This window comes from Schistocerca americana, chromosome 4 (genome assembly GCF_021461395.2).
Source record: "Schistocerca americana isolate TAMUIC-IGC-003095 chromosome 4, iqSchAmer2.1, whole genome shotgun sequence".
Classification (NCBI taxonomy): Eukaryota; Metazoa; Arthropoda; class Insecta; order Orthoptera; family Acrididae; genus Schistocerca; species Schistocerca americana.
Window position 1 is genome coordinate 309,896,099 of NC_060122.1, and position 24,687 is coordinate 309,920,785.

General features: G+C 45.0%; 1 protein-coding gene across 1 annotated transcript in view; it reads right to left on the bottom strand.

The window, feature by feature from the left end:
* LOC124613174 (5-formyltetrahydrofolate cyclo-ligase-like) overlaps positions 1-24,687 on the bottom strand; it is a 97,660-nt gene that overhangs the window by 9,140 nt on the left and 63,833 nt on the right. The window contains exon 4 of the mRNA XM_047141810.1: positions 12,939-13,078. Within this exon, the coding sequence (XP_046997766.1) occupies positions 12,939-13,078 (140 nt within the window). The remainder of the gene's footprint in view (positions 1-12,938; positions 13,079-24,687) is intronic.

Below are 24,687 nucleotides of genomic sequence, written 5' to 3' on the forward strand. Positions count from 1 at the left end.
AACTTTGCGTTTCACCCTGTATCATTAGGATAACTGGGTAACAACTTGTAGGTGGCTATCTGGTTTCAGGATATTAACGGCCCCTCAGAAACCCCCACAGTGTGCGCGCTTCACTCTGGAAACGGGAGAACGCCTTGCTGTCCAGGTGCGACCTGCCAGCCTCGGTGTTTCCGAGTGGCGTGTTTCGCCAGCCATCATTCAGCTGCCACGCCACGCGTTATCTCCCGGAGTGAGTGTTGCCGGCAGGTAGCAGGTGGTGGACCCCTCTGATGGATGGGCCGTGCGTCGCAGCAGGCCGCTGCAACCGCGCGCTGGCTGCCTCTGTTCCGCTCTCTTATCTGCACGCGGCTCCAGTCGCTAAGCGCCCTCGTTACGCAAGCCTTAAGCGCTCGAGTTTGCCCGGCTATTCGCATAACAGCTCCGTCTACTTTCGCGCAAAACGGCGCAACGAGGTTTTCTTTCCCCTTAGAAAATTACGGCCACTTCTTCGAAAGAGGTCACAATACCGCGGTACTGCACGGCTGCGCTGCGATGGAATATCTCGCCAGATTTCTGATGACGGAAAACATTCAAGCCTTGTGACGTCTGACTTAAAACTCGATCTTTCCTTTAACAGTCGAGTGCCAAGATCGATGTGTCTTATATAGTTGCTAGCCGTCATGCATAGGAATTTGTGACAGTTAAGCTGAGTGACACTTGTGCGGAGATGGAATGTGTTGATAGTTCTGCGGTGACCAAGACATTTCAGATAGCTTTTATTTTCTTACTTTCCACTGGCAGTGTCCCTGCAACCAACACACTGTATGCCTGTCGATCCATTAACGACGCGGGACAGTGACTGGTCAAATACACACATAAAAAATGTTTTGCATCACCACGGTTCCCAAAACTCCTGAAGAAGACCTTGACTGTGGATATTGTATCACAGACGCAGTCCCTTTGACTGTTCAGAGATGTCACTAAACCCGCTCAAAGATGTAAACAACCATGCATGAGCAGCGCCTATTAGACGGAGGGGGTCCGAAAGCTGATCAGTTCCAGTCATTCCACCAGGAAGGAGGTACACAGTTCGTGTTGTCTGCAGTTCAACCATGCCTAGACGGTCTATACCGTGGTTCGATCGCGTCCGCATTGTTACTTAGTGCCAGGAAGGGCTCTCAAAAAGTGAAGCGTCCAGGTGCCTCGGAGTGAACCAAAGCGATGTTGTTCGGACATGGAGGAGATACAGAGCGACAAGAACTGTTTATGACTGCTTCGCTCAGGCCGCCCAAGGGCTACTGCTGCAGTGGATGAACGCTGCCTCCGGATTATGGCTTGGAAGAACGCTGACAGCAACGCCGCTATGTTGAATAATGCTTTTTGTGTAGCCACAAGACGTCGTGTTACGACTCAAACTGTGCGCAATAGGCTGCAATATGCGCAATTTCACTCCGCAACGCGGTAGAGATGGGACCAACAACATGCCGAATGGACTGCGCAGGATTGGCATCACGTTCTCTTCACCGGTGAGTTTCGCATATGCTTTCAACCAGATAATAGTCGGAAACAAGTTTGGAGGCAACCCAGTCAGGCTGAACGCCTGTTCAGCGGGTGCAGCAAGGTGGAGGTTCCCTGCTGTTTCGGGGTGGCATTATGTGGGGCCGACGTACGCCGCTGGGGTCATAGAAGGCGCCGTAACGGCTGTACGATACGTGAATGCCATCCTCCGACCGATAGTGCAAAGATATCTGCAGCATGTTGACGAAGCTTTCGTCGTCATGGGCGACAATTCTTGTCCCCGTTGTGCACACCTTGTGAATGATTTCCTTCAGGATAACGACATCTCTCGACTAGATTTGCCAGTATGTTCGCAGATATGATACGCTATGGAACATGCCCACAGGCGCCGACTCCATGGGGCCTGAGGGGGCCAAAGCCCCTTCAAAAATTCGTTTTTTTTGGAGGGGGGGCCGGGGACGGAGCACCCCCAATAATTTAAGAAAATTATTACTTATATTATGCATTGTAAAATCAACAAATTATGTTGGAATTTTTTATTTCCTTTGTTTTACCATAGTTACCTTTCAAAATAAATTCAGTAATAAGTTAGAACAAATGATTATAACGTTAGTAAGTAGGTTAACTGAAAACGAGTGGCGTGAATCATGATAGTGTTACAGTGCTGTGGTCACACTTAGAATTTCTCCCGGTCCACGAACCTTTGGGTAAAGTCTGGCGCCGGCTGGCCAGCGCTGCGGCCGCGGCGACATCAAAAGGACTGGAGCATAAGCGCCTGAAACCCTCCGCCTCGCGTCGCCTTGACGCTTCGAGACATTACGATGCCAAGGCTATATAAAGCCCACTCTGGTGTCGCAGTCATTCAGTGGGGATAGTTTTGTTCAGCGCATGCTGCTGAGGCGTTTAGTGTTCCGTCTTTAGTGTCTAGTGGACTATTTGATATTACTACATTTTAATCGTTTACTTTAGTCTCTTAGTGTATTGTGAATTAAGTTTCCAATGGATAGATTTATTACCAAAAGGCGAGCTTGGAAGTTGATGATACTGCATGTCAACCTCCAACAATTATTGTGTCAATTGCTTCGTCGTTTTCAGGCGAGAACCATTCACAGCCGAAACCTGGACAATCCAGCAAGAGAAGCTTGTTTCAGAAATCTTGGTTGATAAAATATGGCTAAAATATGAAGCATCTACCGAAAAAGTTTTTTGCAAAACCTGCGAAGAGGCGGATGCTAAAAGTCTATTACAATTTTCTTCAAAAGAAGAAGATGCATTTACTTCTGTACGGTTTTCTAACTGGGAAAAGGCTTTGGAAAAATTCCGTCTTCATGAAAATACCTTTACACATAAGGAAGGTGTTCTGAAACTAAATTCTATCACTAACCGAAGAGTGGCCTCCCAATTGAATGAACAGTTGGATAGTGATATGAAGAAAGGCCGTTTAGTTCTTGAGACAATTTTTAGTACCGTTCAATTTCTATGCCGACAAGGACTAGCAATTAGAGGGCACGAGGATATAAACTAAAATGTTTTTCAATTGTTGGAACTCCGAACGAATGACATACCCGAGTTTAAAGATTGGTTAGGGCGTTCGGGGTATAAGTGGACGTCCCACGATATTCAAAACGAGATCATTGATCTACTAGGAAAGTCTGTGTTGAGAAAGGTATTGGCTTCAATCAAGAAGACTGAACATTTTTCTGTTATGGTTGACGAAACAAGTGAATCTTTGATTCAAGAACAAGTGTCATTTTGTATTCGCACTGTCGATGATTCCTTAATCATTAACGAAGACTTTATTGGCTTATACGAGACACCCTACACTGAATCACAAACTCTGTTTAGTATTTTGGAAGACGTTTTTGCTCGTCTTGATTTGTCAATGTACACTCCTGGAAATTGAAATAAGAACACCGTGAATTCATTGTCCCAGGAAGGGGAAACTTTATTGACACATTCCTGGGGTCAGATACATCACATGATCACACTGACAGAACCACAGGCACATAGACACAGGTAACAGAGCATGCACAATGTCGGCACTAGTACAGTGTATATCCACCTTTCGCAGCAATGCAGGCTGCTATTCTCCCATGGAGACGATCGTAGAGATGCTGGATGTAGTCCTGTGGAACGGCTTGCCATGCCATTTCCACCTGGCGCCTCAGTTGGACCAGCGTTCGTGCTGGACGTGCAGACCGCGTGAGACGACGCTTCATCCAGTCCCAAACATGCTCAGTGGGGGACAGATCCGGAGATCTTGCTGGCCAGGGTAGTTGACTTACACCTTCTAGAGCACGTTGGGTGGCACGGGATACATGCGGACGTGCATTGTCCTGTTGGAACAGCAAGTTCCCTTGCCGGTCTAGGAATGGTAGAACGATGGGTTCGATGACGGTTTGGATGTACCGTGCACTATTCAGTGTCCCCTCGACGATCACCAGTGGTGTACGGCCAGTGTAGGCGATCGCTCCCCACGCCATGATGCCGGGTGTTGGCCCTGTGTGCCTCGGTCGTACGCAGTCCTGATTGTGGCGCTCACCTGCACGGCGCCAAACACGCATACGACCATCATTGGCACCAAGGCAGAAGCGACTCTCATCGCTGAAGACGACACGTCTCCATTCGTCCCTCCATTCACGCCTGTCGCGACACCACTGGAGGCGGGCTGCACGATGTTGGGGCGTGAGTGGAAGACGGCCTAACGGTGTGCGGGACCGTAGCCCAGCTTCATGGAGACGGTTGCGAATGGTCCTCGCCGATACCCCAGGAGCAACGGTGTCCCTAATTTGCTGGGAAGTGGCGGTGCGGTCCCCTACGGCACTGCGTAGGATCCTACGGTCTTGGCGTGCATCCGTGCGTCGCTGCGGTCCGGTCCCAGGTCGACGGGCACGTGCGCCTTCCGCCGACCACTGGCGACAACTTCGATGTACTGTGGAGACCTCACGCCCCACGTGTTGAGCAATTCGGCGGTACGTCCACCCGGCCTCCCGCATGCCCACTATACGCCCTCGCTCAAAGTCCGTCAACTGCACATACGGTTCACGTCCACGCTGTCACGGCATGCTACCAGTGTTAAAGACTGCGATGGAGCTCCGTATGCCACGGCAAACTGGCTGATACTGACGGCGGCGGTGCACAAATGCTGCGCAGCTAGCGCCATTCTACGGGCAACACCGCGGTTCCTGGTGTGTCCGCTGTGCCGTGCGTGTGATCATTGCTTGTACAGCCCTCTCGCAGTGTCCGGAGCAAGTATGGTGGGTCTGACACACCGGTGTCAATGTGTTCTTTTTTCCATTTCCATGAGTGTATAACTTAAGAGGACAGTGCTATGATGGTGCCTCGAATATGAGAGGTAAGTTCAAAGGACTAAGAAATTAGTTAAGGATATACAACCGAAAGCACGTTATGTGCACTGCACTGCCCACAGTTTAGATTTGGCGTTTGTAGACACTCTCCGCCATTTTACGTGTATGAGGGGTATTATGGCTTTAGCCAAGGACTTAATAAACACCGTAAGGGAATCCATCAAAAAGATGGGACTTTTCAGAATCATACGTTGTGAGAGCGCCAACGACCAAGCTGGTCTACGACCCCTTTGCCCGACTCGATGGATTATGTGACTTCTAGTATCTTGAGAATGTTGAAAATCTTTGAAGAAGTTCTAGAGTTTTTTAAACATTTTCTGCAGAGGACAAAACAGAGGCAGGTTACAAATGTGCAGGCTACCTTGAGACAATGTTACAATTCAAGACTTACTTCATTTTGCATCTTTATTGCCCTGTAAAGAACCCAGTAGAGGATGTCAATGAAAAAATTCAATGCCCTCATCTAAGTGTTGCTGATCTGGAAAAATTGTATGAGGGCTTGATTTGTATATCGAATGGATGGCGTGATAGTTCTGAACACTTTTGGGAATTGTGTTTAAAAGAAAACACTTCACAAGTTGATATTCCTTCGCTTCCTCGGAATCGAAGTATTCCACAGAAGCATGAAAACAACGAAGCCAGCTCACCGCACACTTTCAAAACACTGAAGGAATACTACAAAGCTATTTACACTGAAGTTGTGAAACGGTGCAATCTTGCATTACTGAGCGGTTTGCTTCGACTGGACTCACACACGTCACTGCAGTTGAGCAAGAGTGCTTGCTTTTAGTAAACAGTAATTTGGAAAAATCAACTGAGTTTTTCAAAAATGACCTATACATTGAGAGAATGCGCTTACGTTTGAATATGTTAGCCGATATCGCTAACAAAAAACAACTGGTCTTAAAAAACATGCGTGATGTAAGAAAGTACATTACACAAGGGCTTGCAGTTGGAGAAACGTTATGGTAAGTACTGAAGTGCATTAAGCTTCAATCTGGACCAACAGTACCTTGATTAACTTGTGGATAGTATGCCACGACGAATACACGTACGCATCAATGCAATAGGACGTGCTACTGGGTGTTAGAGATACCGGTGTGTACAGCAGTCTGGACGACCACCTCTGTAGGTCTCGCTGTATGGTGGTACAAATGCAATGTGTGGTGTGGTTTTCATGAGCAATAAAAATGGCGGAAATGATGTCTATTCCATTTTTCGCTTTGTGATATATGGCGCTGTAATAGTCACAAACGTAGTACGTGGTATCAAGTAACATTCCGCCAGTGCTGACGGTATTTGCTTCGTGTTACATTACCCGTGTTAAAATGGGGCGTTTACCAATTGCGGAAGAGGTCGATATCGAGTTGATGTATGGCTATTGTGATCAAAATGCCCAACGGGGGTATTCTATGTATGTTGCTCGGTATCCTGGAAGACATCATCCAAGTGTCCGGACCGTTCGCCGGATAATTACGTAATTTAAAGGAACAGGAAGTGTTCAGCCACATGTGAAACGTCAACCACGACCTGCAAAAAATGATGATGCCCAAGTAGGTGTTTTAGCTGATGTCGCGGCTAATCCGCACATCAGTAGCAGACAAATTGCGAGAGAATCGGGAATCTCAAAAACGTCGGTGTTGAGAATGCTACATCAACATCGATTGCACCCGTACCATATTTGTATGCACCAGGAATTGCATGGCGATGACTTTGAACGTCGCGTCCAGTTTTGCCACTAGGCACAAGAGAAATTACGGGACGATCACGGATTTTTTTGCACGCGTTCTATTTCGCGACGAAGCGTCACTCACCAACAGCGGTAACGTAAGCCGGCATAATATGCACTATTGGGCAACGGAAAATCCACGATGACTGCGACAAGAGGAACATCAGCGACCTTGGCGGGTTAATGTATGGTGCGGCATTACGGGAGGAGGATAATTGGCCCCCATTTTATCGATGGCAATCTAAATGGTGCAATGTATGCTCATTTCCTACTTAATGTTTTACTGATGTCATCACAAGATGTTTCACTGCATGAAAGAATGGCGATGTGCTTCCAACATGATGGATTCCGTCACATAGCTCGCGTGCGGTTGAAGCGGTACTGAATAGGATATTTCATGACAGGTGGATTGGTCGTCGAAGCACCATACCTTGGCCCGCACGTTCAGCGGATCTGACGTCCCCGGATTTGTTTCTGTGGGGAAAGTTGAAGGATATTTGCTATCGTGATCCACCGACAACGCCTGACAATATGCGTCAGCGCATTGTCAATGCATGTGCGAACATTACTGAAGGCGAACTACTCGCTGTTGAGAGGAATGTCGTTACACGTATTGCCAAATACACTGAGGTTGACGGACATCATTTTGAGCATTTATTGCATTAATGTGGTATTTACACGTAATCACGTTGTAACAGCGTGCGTTCTCAGAAATTATAAGTTCACAGGGGTACATGTATCATATTGGATCAACCGAAATAAAATGTTCAAACGTACCTACGTTCTGTATTTTCATTTAAAAAACCTACCTGTTACCAACTGTTCGTCTAATATTGTGAGCCATATGTTTGTGACTATTACAACGCCATCTATCACAAAGCGAAAAAAGTGGTCCAACTAAAACATTCATATTTCTTTACGTACTACACGAATATGTAATAAAAAATGGGGGTTCCTATTTTAAAAAAAACGCAGTTGATATCCGTTTGACCTGTGGCAGCGCCATGTAGCGGGCCAACCATAGCGCAATCTGGTTTCCCCCTTCAAGCTAGACAAGTTTCGTTCTTTGTAGTTTTTACGTTTGATGCTTATTTCGTGAGATATTTGGCCCGGTTACGATCAATGGACCACCCTGTATATGTTGTAGCTTTCACATTTTGAAACCTGGACAGTCGATAACAACTAATACATCGACGGTAAAAAAATCGCAACAGCAAAGAGGAGTTGTGCGACATAAACGAAGATTAGTAGGTGTGTTTCTACATCTGAAAGATGATGTATATTCAACATTTCGCAACAGTTGCGTAAGAGCGGCGCTAGTAGCGCCACAATGAGGATGCGAATCAGGTTTGCTTTAAATACACGATGTAACCTTTGACTCTGGACTTGGTGACTTAATGTTAGTCAAGGATGCCTTTCAGACGACAAAGGCGCCATTAAAGATGCCATTATCAACGCCTTACTTAGTTTGAACGACGTCGTCTAATAGAACTAGAAGAAGCTGAATCTTCCTTCTGCGATGTTGCAGAAAGATTTGGCAGGGTGTAGCCACTGTACATGATTGCTGGCAGCGGCGGTCACAAGAAAGCACGGTCGCTAGAAGACCAGGCTCCGGACGGCCATAAGATGAACGGATTCTGAAGGGTCACGTGGCACCACAGAGGGGGGAAGAGCATCGTGTTCAGCGCATGGCTAAGGAGAATCGTACTACACTGCAGCAGCAATTTGAGCAGCTGACACCACAGTGACACAGCGAAGTCTTACAAATCGGCTAATTCAAGGGCAGTTTCGAGCCAGACGCCCTGCAGCTTGCGTTCCACTGATCTCAGAACACCGCCATTTGCGACTTCGGCGGCGTGAAGTGAGAGCTCATTGGACGGCGGGTTGGCGGTCGGTTGTGTTTTTGCCTGGAGGAAATTAGTTCTGCCTCGGTGCCAATGACAGCCGTGAGTTGATTTGGAGAGCAGTTGAGGGCCTGCAACCAATCTGTCTGCGTGGTAAACACACTGGTCCTGCACCTGGAGTTATGGCCAGGGATGCGATTTCGTATGGGAGCAGGATGACTCTGTGAATTCTCCACGCACCCTGGCTGCAAAATTGTACGTCAGACTGGTGATTTGACCTGTTGTGCTGCCATTCATCAACATCATTGCGGGTGATGTTTTCCAACAGGATAATGCTAGCCCACATACTGCTCCTTTTGTAATCCAACATGCCCTACAGAGTGTCGACATGTTGCCTCAGACTGCTAGATGAGCAGATCTGACCCCTATCGAGCACATATAAGGCGTAATCTAAAACCTCTAGCATCATCCAAAAAATAAAATTAACCGAACTTGTGTTGAAAGACCAAGTGAAAAGGCATGGAACTCTGTCCTGCATAGTGACATCCAACACGTGTATAACACAATGCATGCACATCTGCATACTTACACTCAACATTATACCGGTTAATAATATCCCAGCATTTCACATTTGCAATGGCTTATCTCAAGCTTACATTAACTTGTGATCATGCATTGTTAATTGCTTAAACATGTTACCTAAACAATGTATTCCTAAAGTTTAATTTCTCTACATTAATTACATTAGTTATTTTTGTGGTGTGGCGATTTTTTCAGTCAGTGTAGATATGTGAGAAAGGTCAGTTCACATATGCTCCTTCATAAAGGAAACACAAGAGTGAAATGTCGACTTCGCTATCTGTTACAGGCTCCGATCAATGTCTTTCTGTTCATCGCAGACTACCCATTGTCTTGGACCGGGTTTTAGGTAGATATCGACTCATAAGTTTAAATAAAACGTGCACCATCTTTCATTAAATAAAGGCATACAACCTTCAGGAAAGTCTTCTGCAGACATTAAATTACTGTAGTAGTTAGGTGGAAAAAGGGATTGCCATCAATACAAAATCATATTTAACGACTCTCCTTTTAATTAACTGAAAATGCAATGATTTTATTTGCTTATATTGTAACACAGTGGTGTGTGATCTAACAGTGAGATGAAAACTTGAGACATTAAACAAGAGCATTTGCCCGTATGCTCCATTATTGCAGTGTTACATTCGGGCTCTTCGTTATGGTTGCAATATGGAAAACACTGATAGCGTTGTTATCTGTTTGAACCAACAGGTTCATCATTAGATGGCTGATCAGCTGTTCTCAACTCTATTGGCACACTTCCTGTCATTCTTTTACTTCACCTAGTTGGTGTTTTCTGCTTATTTATTTCCTAAACGATTTTGCGGAGAGCTGTCTAGTTGCTTATAATACTGAATTGGTCCAATTAACTTTCAGTAGCATTCTGCATCATCGCGTTCTCTTCTTTTACGGTTTTCTCCACAATCTGTGATTCACTCTCAGACAATGCTGTACTCCAGAGGTACATTCTCAGAAATTTCCTTCTCAAATAGAGCCCGGTTTGGTACTAGCCTTCTTTTGGTGATGAATGCTGCATTTTCCTGTGTTGATCTACTTCTTACATCATTCTTGATTTGCATGGTATGCACTATTTTGCTTCCAAAGGAGCTGAATTGCTTCATTTGGAACTGTAGCATAGCAACTGTTTTCGGTCAAAAAGTACATCGGGGTGGAAGTGAGTTGCAGCAGAGCCAACTGCAGGCAGGCAAGAGCATTATGCATTGCCAAGCAAAACATGGGTGACAGGCGTTGCAAAGCAGAGCCAGCTGGGTGTGGTAGAGCAACAGCCGACGATGCAATACGCTAGTGAAAGGAGGGAAGCCTTTCCTCACTTGCCTTTATAGTGCGTGCCTTAATTCCTGAACGAACATAGTCTGGAGTGTATAAGTACTCAGCCTATTACGTACTAAAATATTCTCATTTCAGTATTACAGCCTACAGCTCGACCCAGCGACACCCAGAGCAACATACTGGAATGCAGTAAGGGGTTCGCTGTTTTACCAAGTATAGGGCAGCCTGCCCTGAGGCATGAAAGCAGCCGCCGCCAGAGCAGAGAGCCTCCCGCTCGCTGGAGGGAGTTCATGTCCCGCCCCCTCCCCCCATTGAACTGTCAGCTGTGCTGTAGCACTGTCACCATGATCACATCTGGAGATGTAGCTGGTAGCAGCATTCGAGTGATGCCACACTTGGCCCTTCTCTTTGCACTGTCAGCAATGCCGAACATCTATTGTTTCGCGTGAGAGGCAACTGGAAGCCTCCATCTAGCTGTTCCTGATGTACTACAGTCGAGGACCGGAATAAAGAAGTCAATTAAACAAATCAACCGTCGTCCTCGAGTCTCATTTCACTCTCCATGGATCACCTAACAGTATACTGGCAAGCTTGTAAGTTCTGTTTTTTTTTTAATTTTTTCTGCAAATCTCATTTCTGTTGCTCCACAGTACTTCAGTATTCTTTGGTTTATTTCAAATCCATATTCTCTGTTCGGCAAATTTTGTATTCCCTTCAACATGTGATGTAATTGTTCCCTACTTTCACAGAGTACAGCAACATCAATGATAACCTTTCAAACTGAATTTTAATTCTATATCTGAAACATTTTTTATCCCTTCGCTGCTTCTTTGATGTACAGGTCTATAGTTTCAGCTGTAGAAGAGAAAGAGTGCATCCCGTTTTAATCACACTGTGAGTGACAAAGTAACTGAAAATGTATCCTTGGAGCTATTAAAACAGTAGTAACAATCCGTAGATGGTGTTGTGCAGTGTAGTACCGTATTATGTTACATGGTATCTGTAATCCAGTCTTTTCCCTGCGTTTAAATTGGAACATAGAAATGACTCAGATACCTGACTGTCAGCGGTGCAGACAGCTCCTTTTGTTTGTTTATCAGTCACCAAAATAAGGTTTTGGAAAGAGAATAATCCTATTTGAGACTGATGGTGCCAAGGACTCCTTCTCTTCACAACTGACGTCCATAGGGGCAATGGACTTGTGCATGTACCATGACACCAAGTGCATTGAGAAACAAAAGACTCATTCATTCATACATTGCGTTCTGTAAATACCAGAAGAGCCTTCAGGGATATGAAACAAGTCAAATTATACATTGACATGTAGAAGCAGCCACCACAAGATACTTCTGTTGAGTACACTATCTGATCAAAGGCATCTGGACATTTGTTAGCGCTCATTAATATGTGGTGTGCCCACCCTCCGCCTTTACGACGGCTTGAACTCTGCTGGGGACGCTTCTACTGATATGTCTAAAAGTCTGTAGAGGAGTCTTCCTCAAGAGACGAAACCAGAGAAGGTACTGCTGTTGGACGCGAAGTCAGCGTTCTAACTCATCCTAAGGTATTCCACTGGCTTCAGATTAGGACTCTGGACAGGTAAGACCTTTCCAGGAATATTGTTTTCCACACATTATTGTCTCACAGACGCTGCTTTATGACAGGGTGCATTATCACGTAGACACAAAGAAACATCTCTGAACTGTTACCCTATTGTTCGCGGTTAACAATGCTGTAAATGTCTTTGTATCCTTCCACATTTAGCGTTTTCTTAAGTGCAATATGGAACCTATACCACAACCACGAAAAACACCCTATACAGTATCATTGACTCCTCCAACCATAATTGTTGGCACAGGAACAGACGGCGAGTAATGTTCCTCAGGCATTCGCCAAACCCAAACCCTTTCACCAGACTGCCACAGGGTATAGCGCGATTGATCACTCCAGATTACTCATTTACAGTCATCGACAGTTTAGTGGCGTCGCTCTTAACACTACCTCCAGCGTCGCTTAACACTGACTGCAGAAATCTGTGGCTTATGAGGAGCTCCTCACCCATTGTTCCATGTTGTTTGTAACTCCCTACGCATAGCCACTGTTCTAGCTAGACTACTGCTAGCACTTTGGAACTCACGAATGATTCCTTCCGACTATTTCAGGCGATTTTATTAAACTATTCAAACTTCTCCCTGCGATGTTCGATGGTCCTTGTCCGTCAGTACATAAGGTCCGCTTAACCTTGGTTTAGCTGTGGTCGTTCTTTCATGTTTCGACTTCAGTGTCACACCACCAACAGTCGCATTGGGCAGCTTTAGAAGGTTTAAAATGTCCCTGATGAGTTTGTTACTCAGGTGATATCCAACGACCAGTCAACGAAGTCACTGATCTGTTCCTATCTGCTTCTCTAATGACAACACAAAGTTCCTCGCCTCGTTTTATACTGGTGAGTGCTCCTCTCGTAGCATCTAGTGGTTAGTTCCGCATTCCATAGGGGTGCCCGGATACTTTTGATCAGATAGTGTGTACTGGTAATAAAGACCCTACTGTGGTGGATAACATCAGAAGGCAGGCACCTCAGAGGGGAATAGTTTGTTACCTGCTGGAAGTTACTGGGAGAGGCTCCCGTACCTGTGAGTAGCGCGTTCTCCCTGGAGTCAGCGTCCTCGCCGCTGGGCTGGGAGATGCCCCAGGCCGTGCTGGGCAGTGCCGACAGCTCCTCCACCGAACGCAGCCGCAGCATCTCCATCCGTGACTCGCGCTCCCAGTACCTGCCGGACGAAACATTGTACCACTGTCCTGAAACCGGTTTTAACAGGCACGAATTACTTACACGTGCATGCCACTACCATCATTCACGTAAGCCTAAGTACAAACACCCTTCTTGAATACTGTAACGCCAACTTACGTGTAAGCTACGAAAGTTAAAGGGAGTTTCACTTTTTTGCGCGAAGTCACTTCTCCCATCATCGCCTACAACCTAGGTGTACCTGCTCTCATTCTGATCTCGTTTGTTCGACAGAAAAGATCTTGAATGGTTTCTTTTGTGAATAGTTAGTGCCATGGCAAAATAGTGGACTTAGTTTTCAACCATGTAAATAAATAATTTATGAAGTGGCAAAATGATCTCGAACAGTGAAAATGGAATCTCACTCCACAATAATAAAGGAATACAGCATCGTTTAAGGTCATGAAATGGAAATGAAAATTATTGTAAAAGGGAGAGTGGCCTAGCTGAGGTTCATATTACTGCAGAATAGTCGACAGTATAAAGTTACTATTTATTTCAGTATAATAATTTTATGCTTTGGTCATCGGCTGTATAATCCCTCTTTCACTTGAAATAAAAGATGAAACAGGAAGTGAAGTTATCTTAACGACGTTCGCCAGGAAACAAATCGGTGTAGTGAGTGGTTGCTGATTCGCTGCTTGTAAATTGGAATGTCAGTACCTGTATGACCTTTCTAATATTATCATTTCTTGTAAGAAATCTGAATTCGTACAATAAATTTAGAATACGTGGAGGGTGTATTAATGACCATGCGATATGCATTTAAGGCTGTTGTAATGGTGGCCCGTAAATGGAATCACCGTATTATGACCGTCCAGTTTAAATAGCCGCTGACCGTCAAAACAGGTGAAAAATATTTAAAAATCAATGTCAGGACAAGGAACTCTGATAACATTAAGTAAAAAATATTGTCTCTCTCAAGATTTTATTATTAGTCTAGCAAATACGAGACTATAATGTCATCATCTTATACTGAGATTTGTGACAGGAGGCGCGGAAAGACGAGCGATACAGGAAGCTGAACCTGATCCCTCAGTCATCTGTTTTTAAACAAAATCCAAACGATTAACCAGAGTTTACATACGTTACAAGTGTTTATAATATTACCAATGCGTTTATATGGATCCAATATATGTACATATATTGTTCGACTGTAAGAGTAAATATTACGGTAAAGTAGAAATACAAAATTTATTTTCACATTTACAGATTTAATGCTACTTTTGACCGTAATTAAAATCCTACGTAAATACAATTGTGTTTGTATTAGTGCAGTTACTAATTATTCACTGTTTTGCATAGTACTACAGGGTTTTGTTATATACTGATGAGAAAAAGAAACTCACCTGTCTAATATCGTTAGGACCCCCGCGAGCACGCAGAGGTGGCGCAACACGATGTGGCATGGATTTGACTAATCTTTGAAGTAATGCTGGAGGGAACTGACACGATGAATCCTGCAGAGCTGTCCATAAATCCGTAAGAGTACAAGGGGGTGGAGATCTCTTCTGAAGAGCACGTTGCAAGGCATCGCAGATATGCTTAATAATTTTCATGTCTGCGGAGTGTGGTGGCCAGCGGAATGGTTTAAACTCAGAAGAGCATTCCTGGAGCCTCTTTGTAGCAATTCTGGACGTGTGGCTGTAATTTCTCAAGTCCGTCGGAATGCACAATGGACATGAATGGATACAGGTGATCAGACAAGATGCTTACGTACGTGCCATCTCTCATAGTCGTATCTAGATGTATCAGGGGCCCCATATCACTCCAGCTGCACACGCCACTACCGTTACTGATCCTCCATGTGCTTGAACAGTCCCCTGCGTCCACCCGCTCGATACAAATTGAAGCGAGACTCGTCCGACCAGGCAACATGTTTCCAGTCGTTAACAGTTCAATGTCGGTGTTGACGGGACCAGGCGAGGCGTAAAGCTTTGCGTCGTCCAGTCACCAAGGGTGCACGAGTAGGCCTCCGGCTCTGAAAGCCCATATCGATGATATTTCGTTTAATGGTTCGCACGCAACACTTGTTTATGCCCCAGCATTCAAATCTGCAGCAATATGCGGAAGGGTTGCACTTCTGTCACGTTGAACGATTCTCTTCAGTCGTAGTTGGTCCCGTTCTTGCAGGATCTTTTTCCGGCCGCAGAGATGTCAGAGATTTGATATTTTACCAGATTCCAGATATTCAGCCTACAGTCGTGAAATTGTCGCACGAGAAAATCCTCACTTCATCGCTACTTCGGAGATGCTGTGTCCCATCGCTCATGCGCCGTCTATAACATCACGTTCAAACTCACTTAAATATTGATAACATGCCATTGTAGCAGCAGTAACCGACCTAACAACTGCGCCAGGCACTGGTTGTCTTGCCGGGCACATCGCCGTATTCTGCCTGTTTACCTGTCTGTGTATTTGAATATGAGGCCTATACCAGTTTCTTTGGCTATTCAGTTTAAAATTAAATACTGGACTAGTAAAGTAAATGTTATATTTGCTGTATCTGTTGTGACCTATCAGAATATTGACTAACTCCAAAAGCAAAAACAAGTCAGACATGTTGAGTCAAAAACCCTGCTTTCCGATGCACCAGCAGTATATTGTAGGTAGGATCCAGTACTTCACATAATTTTCTTTCTCAATACTCTCTCGCAATCTAGGTGAGACGGCTTTACGTTAATGAAAGCAGCAACTGTTCTCACATTTGAATCCGATTGTTCTGACAAGAGCTAATGATCGCAACTGAGGATGAGACGGAAACGTGAATCATGCTGCCCTGTTCTCTTTTGTGGAGTGGGTCACATCGCATATTGTATCACATATCGTGTCAACCCAGTGGGAACATGAGTATCACACCTTTATTGTAACTTGTCGTATGACATATCGTATCACTTCATGCTCTCTCTTAGTATCTTTCTTACAACCATTGTTCTAACATGGCTGCGAGTGGTACAACATTTCTTCTAGACATATAGGACTGTCCACGTTGACAGATCAGTTAATTGGGCAGCTTCACTCATGGTGTGTGCGTGGAGACGTCCAAGCACGATAGCTCATTTTAACATTCTGAAGCGTGTGCCATGTCGATCTATCTTACTGCGTTGATTCTGTACAACCGCCCCCCCCCCCCTCCCCCAACCCACACAGACACACACACCACTCCACTGCATTGACTTATCGCCTGTTAGCAGTTCTAAACAATGTACACCGCTCCAAAGGTATGAGTGTGCTCTTGTAAGTGGGGGACTAACATTCTGTCTGGTGAGCATATTTTGAATGTTGAAGAATGCGGAGGGACCGCAACATTTCCACAGGTTATCATATTCACAATACAATTGGATAACAAACTGAAGTAAAAACATGTAATCCTTTCATAATGGAAATAGCGTCACCTGTTGACAGTAGCTAATTTTTGTCACAAAACAAATGTAATGTATGTGTTAGTAACTTTAGCATAGAGAAACAGTGCAAAGAAACACTGCGGAGCAGTTGTGAAACTTTTCAGAGAAAAAAGAGCTCCGTGCATGTTTTGAAAAGTTTGTCGTGAATAATATAGTCGCTGGCCAGTTTACATTTGGCGGGTTTTAATTCGTAAGTTCGTGCATACGAAATATAGATAACATATGGAAATCGTTTTTAACGGTAGAAGGAGTGCGATACCTCGTCCTATTCTCCAGAAAATGCTTCAGATATATTGGAGATTGTCCGCGACGAGGTACGCCCACGCGCCACCGCCACGCTATTGCCGCCTGCTTTGGCGTGCTATGCGGAGTGCGGAGCTGCCCCGTATTTCTCTTTTCCGTACGCTGCCGATACGAGCCGAGGCAGGAAATGAAAAACTTACTGGAATGAAAAGATACCGGGAGTCCAGCTGGTGATGCTGATTGGATCTTTCTCCATCTATGTTCCCTGATTTTAAGGAACTTTGTGACAGGCGTGAAAGAGAAGTGAAAACAAAATTCATGTTACTTCTGAGCGAGCAGCTGGACGAAGCCAAGGAGGACACATCGGAATGTTCCTTATCATGGGCTTCTTCCATTTCTTCGAAATATAGTCTACTCCTTCACAGAATTCACCACCCGCTGCTTCGCCACTGATGGTAACTGATCACACTTAAAATCCAAGAATGTTTCTTCTGAATACTCCACAAACTGAATCACATACTACTCCGTAGACCCTAACAGTTGTAGCAATGCTGTCCTAACTTCATCAGTCTGCAACAAATGTTTGTGTATCTACCACACGGAACGGACGTTGTGTCTTGCTTTGACCGTGTAGCTGATACTAGTTGCTCGAAAAAGTGGAAACTGTCTGGCTTCATTCAGTGAAATTCATGGAATTTGTGTTCGTGTTGGGAGAGATCATCACAAACCACGGCTGAAAAATGTTTGATATCTATAGCATCGTATGTGTGCACCCAGTACTGTCGGTTCTTTTTCATTTTCTTTAATTTTAAATAATAATAAGACACAAGAACGTCCCCCAGAAGAGCTAATGATCACGACTGAGAATGAGACAGGAAAATGAATCATACTGCCTTGTTCTCTTCTGTGTGGTGAGTCACATCGCATATTGTATCACATATTGTGTCATCCCAGTGGGACGGGGGTGTCCGCAGTTCGTGGTCTCGCGGTCGCGTTCTCGCTTCCCGAGCACGGGGTCCCGGGTTCGATTCCCGGCGGGCTCAGGGGTTTTCACCTCCCTCGAGATGACTGGGTGTTTGTGTTGTCCTCATCATTTCATCATCATTCATGAAAGTGGCGAGACTGCGCTGAGCAAAGGTTGGGAATTTTCACGGGCGTTGATAACCGCGTAGTTGAGCGCCCCACAAACCAAACATCATCATCACATCCCAGTGAGAACACAAGTATCACATCGACAAGAGTCGCGTCCGCGACCTTCATTGCAATTTGTCGTATGACACATCGTATCACTTCAGTGTGAACCGGGTTTTAGGTCATCAGCAGCATCAGGGCTTAGGCCTACAGGCTTGTTTTAGAACCTTGCTAGCATCATATTTTAGATTTAGGCATGTGCTGCAAGCGCTGCTGTCAGTTCTTCCTGTACGAGTAGATCATTACTGTATCAGTAATGCTCTGAAGCATCAGCTCATTATCGCGTGTCCTCATTCATTTTGTGGTCAAATAGCGAACTTTCCCCAGCGTTTCAACATAGGAATCACACAGCCAACCGGTTGCAAATAACTGTTTGGTACACTGACCTAGGATCGACACCCCTAAGGATGTCTTCATCAGAATGAAATTTTAAGAAACCGTAAAGTTACACTGAGAGAAGGCGATGGTCTAAGTCTAGAACAGAAATACTCAATGCGAAAATTAAAATTAAGCGCGTTCCAGCCTTTGGCACATATGCCTACCTAAGAAAATCAGTCCTATGATGTTTCTAGGAAGGCATACGTGCCAAAGCTAGAACGTATTTAATTTTAATTTTTTGGCTTGAGCGTTTCAGCTCTAGACTTAGTCCATTGTCTTGACGGTTGCTTAAAATTTCATTCTGATGAAGACAGGTTTCGAAACCAAACACTTAATTGCAACCAGTTGGCTGTGTGATTCCTATGTTGAAACTTACATACGGTGCTTAGAAACAGCCATGTTTAAAATTGTGTCATTTCCACTAATCGTTACACTTTCCCCGAAGTGCACCTTTCACCTTTCACTGCATTTACCTTTCATAACGTCCTACCTATGGTTCCTTAATTCACTCATTCATGCACATACCGTGATAAACAAATCGCAAAGTGTACGGCAACCTTGATGGATGTGGAACGAGTTAATTGGTACAGAGTATTAATGGTACAAGTGCAGGTATTTTTATTGGTGATTGAGTTAAGTGCAATGAACAACAGTACATCAGTATGTACTTCATTTGCAGAATAATAATCATAGCTATTACCGGTGCTATGTTTTTAGGTTGGTTAATGCCTCCAAGTACATGTCGGAAGAGCAAGCGGTTAATGCATATTTTCCCCTGGGCACCAGGTCAGCTGCTGAAGTGTAGGTACGTGATGCAGAACTGTTAATCTATAGGGTGTTACAAAAAGGTACGGCCAAACTTTCAGGAAACATTCCTCACACACAAATAAAGAAAAGATGTAATGTGGACATGTGTCCGGAAACGCTTAATTTCCATGTTATAGCTCATTTTAGTTTCATCAGTATGTATTGTACTTCCTCGATTCACCGCCAGTTGGCCCAATTGAAGGAAAGTAATGTTGACTTCGGTGCTTGTGTTGGCATGCGACTAATTGCTCTACAGTACTAGCATCAAGCACATCAGTACGTAGCATCAACAGGTTAGTGTCCATCACGAACGCGGTTTTGCAGTCAGTGCAATGTTTACAAATGCGGAGTTGGCAGATGCCCATTTGATGTATGGATTAGCACGTGGCAATAGCCGTGGCGCGGTACGTTTGTATCGAGACAGATTTCCAGAACGAAGGTATCCCGACAGCAAGACGTTCGAAGCAATTGATCGGCGTCTTAGGGAGCACGGAACATTCCAGCCTATGAATCGCGACTGGGGAAGACCTAGAACGACGAGGACACCTGCAATGGACGAGGCAATTCTTCGTGCAGTCGACGATAACCCTAATGTCAGCGTCAGAGAAGTTGCTGCTGTAGAAGGTAACGTTGACCACGTCACTATATGGAGAGTGCTACGGGAGAACCAGTTGTTTCCGTACCATGTACAGCGTGTGCAGGCACCTCCACGGCTACACTTCTGCGAATGGTTCATCCAACAATGTGTGAATCCTTATTTCAGTGCAAAGGATCTCTTTACGGATGACGCTTCATTCCAACGTGATCAAATTGTAAATTTTCACAGTCAACATGTGTGGGCTGACGAGAATCCGCACGCAATTGTGCAATCACGTCATCAACACAGATTTTCTGTGAACGTTTGTGCAGGCATTGTTGGTGATGTCTTGATTGGGCCCCATGTTCTACTCTCAATGGAGCACGTTATCATGATTTCATACGGGATACTCTACCTGTGCTGCTAGAACATGTGCCTTTACAAGTACGACACAACATGTGGTTCATGCACGATGGAGCTCCTGCACATTTCAGTCGAAGTGTTCGTACGCTTCTTAACAACAGATTCGGTGACCGATGGGTTGGTAGAGGCGGACCAATTCCGTGGCCTCCATGCTCTCCTGACCTCAACCCTCTTGACTTTCATTTATGGGGGCATTTGAAAGCTCTTGTCTACGCAACCCCGGTACCAAATGTAGAGACTCTTCGTGCTCGTATTGTGGACGGCTGTGATACAATACGCCATTCTCCAGGGCTGCACCAGCGCATCAGGGATTCCATGCGACGGAGGGTGGTTGCATGTATCCTCGCTAACGGACATTTTGAACATTTCCTGTAACAAAGTGTTTGAAGTCACGCTGGTACGTTCTGTTGCTGTGTGTTTCCATTCCATGATTAATGTGATTTGAAGAGAAGTAATAAAAAGAGCTCTAACATGGAAAGTAAGCGTTTCCGGACACATATACACATATTTTCTTTCTTTGTGTGTGAGGAATGTTTCCTGAAAGTTTGGCCGTACCTTTTTGTAACACCCTGTATACTGACAAGTGTAATCCACTTAGTGGTGCAGTTACGACCGTGCGGAAAACACTAGGTAGTAAAGTATGGGACATGTTTGCAGTAAGAAAAATGTTCAAAAGTGTGTGAAATCTTACGGGACTTAACTGCTAAGGTCATCAGTCCCTAAGCTTACACACTACTTAACCTAAATTATCTTAAGGACAAACACACACACCCATGCCCGAGGGAGGACTCAAACCTCCGCAGGGATCAGCCGCACAGTCCCGCGCGGCTTGGCAGTAAGACTGTTCGACGCAGAGGAAGAAACAACTAACGCACTGAAGTGAGTTCATGTTAACGTACCACTGATCACAATACCTGCACTAGCACCCCTAACCCCACGTACTAAGCTACAGCAGTCACTTTACGCTACTTCCCTAGACAATACTAGTAACGAATTATGGTTAGCGCTAATCTACTCATACGGATAACGACGGGAATTACTTATAAATTACTTCATAAACGTCTTTGTAAAGTTAAAAAGAAAAGTACCGCGTTCTAGCCTTGACAGGCCAATCGCGCCCGAGTGACCACTATGCCATTCTCTGTCAACGGCATCACTGGATCAGCCGCGTTGACCACTCAGCTACATAGGTGGACATATGTTTATGTATGTTAGGAAAACAACGAACTAATTCAAAAAATACAGCCACTGTACCTCTTCCTATACCACTCACTTGCTTTTTTGCCAATACTTCAAAAAAGCATTTACATAACTTCGCTAGGAAAAGTCAAAAACGATTTAATACAAATATTACAGTTGTGCAAATATCAATACCAGAGTCTGTCTAATCTGATAAATTGTAAATGTAATGCCTTATGCTGTATTCTTTTTCACTCATGTTCAGAAAAAAAGCGAACACCTTGAACGACTAAAGATACCCTTAGTATATTCTGCAGAAATGATTAGTATTTAAACCATGTCGGCCCATGGGTTCAAGGTCAACATCGTGACGCAACACCACCCACCGCTGAAATGTGTCTGCGGCTTTTGTTGTTTCTATAAACCGAAGTAATGGATCAGTGTGACTTGAGCAGAAGTGCTGGATGCCATGCAGACGTATGTGCGAACCGTACCGTCGAATCAGTAAGTTTGAAAGATGGCGCATTATTGGCATGAGAGAATGTGATGCATCCATCCGGGAAATTGCCGCTCATCTGAGATGAAGTGTTCCGGCAGTGCTACGGCTGTGTGCAGAATTGTTCACGGAAGGCAGTAGAAGACACTGCACAGACGACTCCCCGAGAAATGTGGACGCCTCATCCGAATGGTTTTGCAGCCCAGACCTCCCTCCTCCTCGGCTCTGGCGCAACAGTGGAACAGTGTAACACATCGTACGATATCAGGAGCGCCGTTGCCGTTTATTACGGCATGGTTTACGTGCGCATCCTCCACTTCTCCGCCTACCTTTGACGTTTGTGCATAAACATGTTAGACGGCAATGGTGTATGGAACGACGTCACTGGGGACAGGAACGGCATCAGCTAGTGTTTTCTGATGAATCCAGGTTCAGTTTGTTTAGAAATGATGGCCGCATTTTGGTTTTCCACAGACCGGGAGGAGTGGGGGGTGGAGGGGTTGGGGGGAGGGGGTGCGGTATCACAGTGGCTGCATTCTCACAAGACATACAGCGCCACCTTAAGGTCTTATGTTGTAAGCTGCTATTGGGTACAACGACAAATCACAGAATGACCTTTGACGCGTGTCCAGCGCATTGCGATCAGTGTGACCTACGTGGAAGACATCCTGGCACCTGTAGCCATACCCTTTCAGCACAACACCCAGACGCCATCTTTTAGCATGCCAATGCACGACCACTTGTTGCTGCACAAACACGTGCCTTCGTGGTGTCAATGGATTTCAGCCTTTTGTCCTGTCACGCCAGATCACCAGACTTGTCGTAATCGAAAATGTGTGGGATGTGGTGAAACGACGGGCGCAGCGCTGATCCATTGCCAACGGCCACAGATGAACTTTGGAACCAGGTGATTGCATCATGGACGGTTATACTTCAGGACGCCATTCGCGCCTTATATGCGTCGACGTCATCAAGTATGGAACAAGTTATCAGGGCCCATGGCGGACCCTGTGGCTACTAGGCAACAGGATACTTGCTGAACCGAGCTGACTGAAATGCTAATAATTTGTGGAGAACATTCTAACGTACATGACCTGTCAATATGAATGACCTGACTCTTGTCGTTTTAGGTGTTCTGTTTTTTTTCTGAACTTTGGTTTCGAATTACCGGACATTTTCAGTATGCTGTCCGGTAACATGTTATAGACCTTCATACCAAAATATGAAATAAAATTCCGAACCCTGTAAAGGGATGGGTTGTCTAGACTGTACACTATTATTACTCCTAGTACTGTGATTGTGACTATGATCGTCATTCGTGTAGTTCACCCTAAATTATATCTTGCTGTTAACTGCAATTAATATTATAGAGTATATTTATTGCCATGTAGGTATGACTACATCCCTGAACAGGTTTCTGCAAGATGTTCGGTTTACACCACATTTTTACTGCACACTTGTGTAGACTAAATACTTTATTGCCTTTGGCTGCGTTACCATGGCAATTCATTGGAGGTCTGCAAGGTATACTAACAATATCTCCAGCAGGTCAACACAATGAGAAATATTTTTAAGTGGAAACTTAATTTAGGAATATACAGTTTGGGGGACCCTGTATAAGTGGTGGTCACAATGTTGTGACTGAAATAAGTGTACGTTGGCGTACAGGGGTTCGACAGAAATATGGAAGCACGGCGAAACATGCATTTTTGAACATAAATGCAGATGCTAACTAAGCTTACAGGTTGCGCTGTTGTACTTGACAACGAACGGCAGCTGTGTAATGTCCTCAATACGTTATAAGTGTTAGTCGTGGGTAGAGTAGAGTTCTGTGTAGCTGTGAGCGCATTATGTCGGAGATAAGTGAATTCGAGTGTGGGCCAACTGTTTGTGTTCCTATGGTGGGTGCTTCTACAAACAAGGTAGCCGACGTGTTTGGTGCAGATTTATACCGGATATGGAGAAAGTGGGAAAACATCATTTGCCACTCATAATGCGGACGAAAGTCTATGTTGAGTGATCGCAACGGACGGTCATTGTAGAGGACTTTGACGAAAAATAAGACGACGGCAGCTGTAAAAGTCACTGCAGAACTGAGTGTCGTACTCGCCAATCCCGTCAGCACCAAAACCAAACGGAGGGAGCTCCAGAAGCTGGGAACTGCAGAGCGATACGGAATTCCAAAACCACTCATCAGTGGAGCAAAAGCTCATGACAGAAATAAGTGGTGTCGAAGCCCTAAAACCTGGTCTATGGAGCAATGGAACAAATTCATCTGTTCGGATAACTCTTACTTAACGCAGTTTCCACCTTCTGGCCGAGTTGTCGTGCCAAGACTGAAACATTTTGGGGATTCAGTGATATTTGGGCAGTCCTTACCTGGAATTCCATGGGCCCCATTGTTAATCTGGAGGGTAGGATTAACGACGAGGGTTATGTGGCCATTTTGACTGATCAAGTCCATCCTATAGTACAGCGTTTGTTGTCCAGAGATTACGCTGTGTTCCAAGAGGACAGGAGCCCTATTGACACATTTCGCATCTTTCAGGATTGGTTTTTGAGCATGAGAATGAAGTGTTATATTGCTCCTGGCCACCACAGTCACCAGATCTCAATGTCATTCAGCCTTTGTGGTCTACTTTGGAGAGAAGAGCGTGCCATCGCTATCCACCCGTACCATTGCTATCTAAATGGTTCAAATGGCTCTGAGCACTATGGGACTTAACTTCTGAGGTCATCAGTCCCCTACAACTTAGAACTACGTAAACCTAATTAACCTAAGAACATCACACACATCCATGCCCGAGGCAGGATTCAAACCTGCGACCGTAGCGGTCGCGCGGTTCCAGACTGTAGCGCCTAGAACCACTCGGCCACCCCGGCCGGCTGCTATC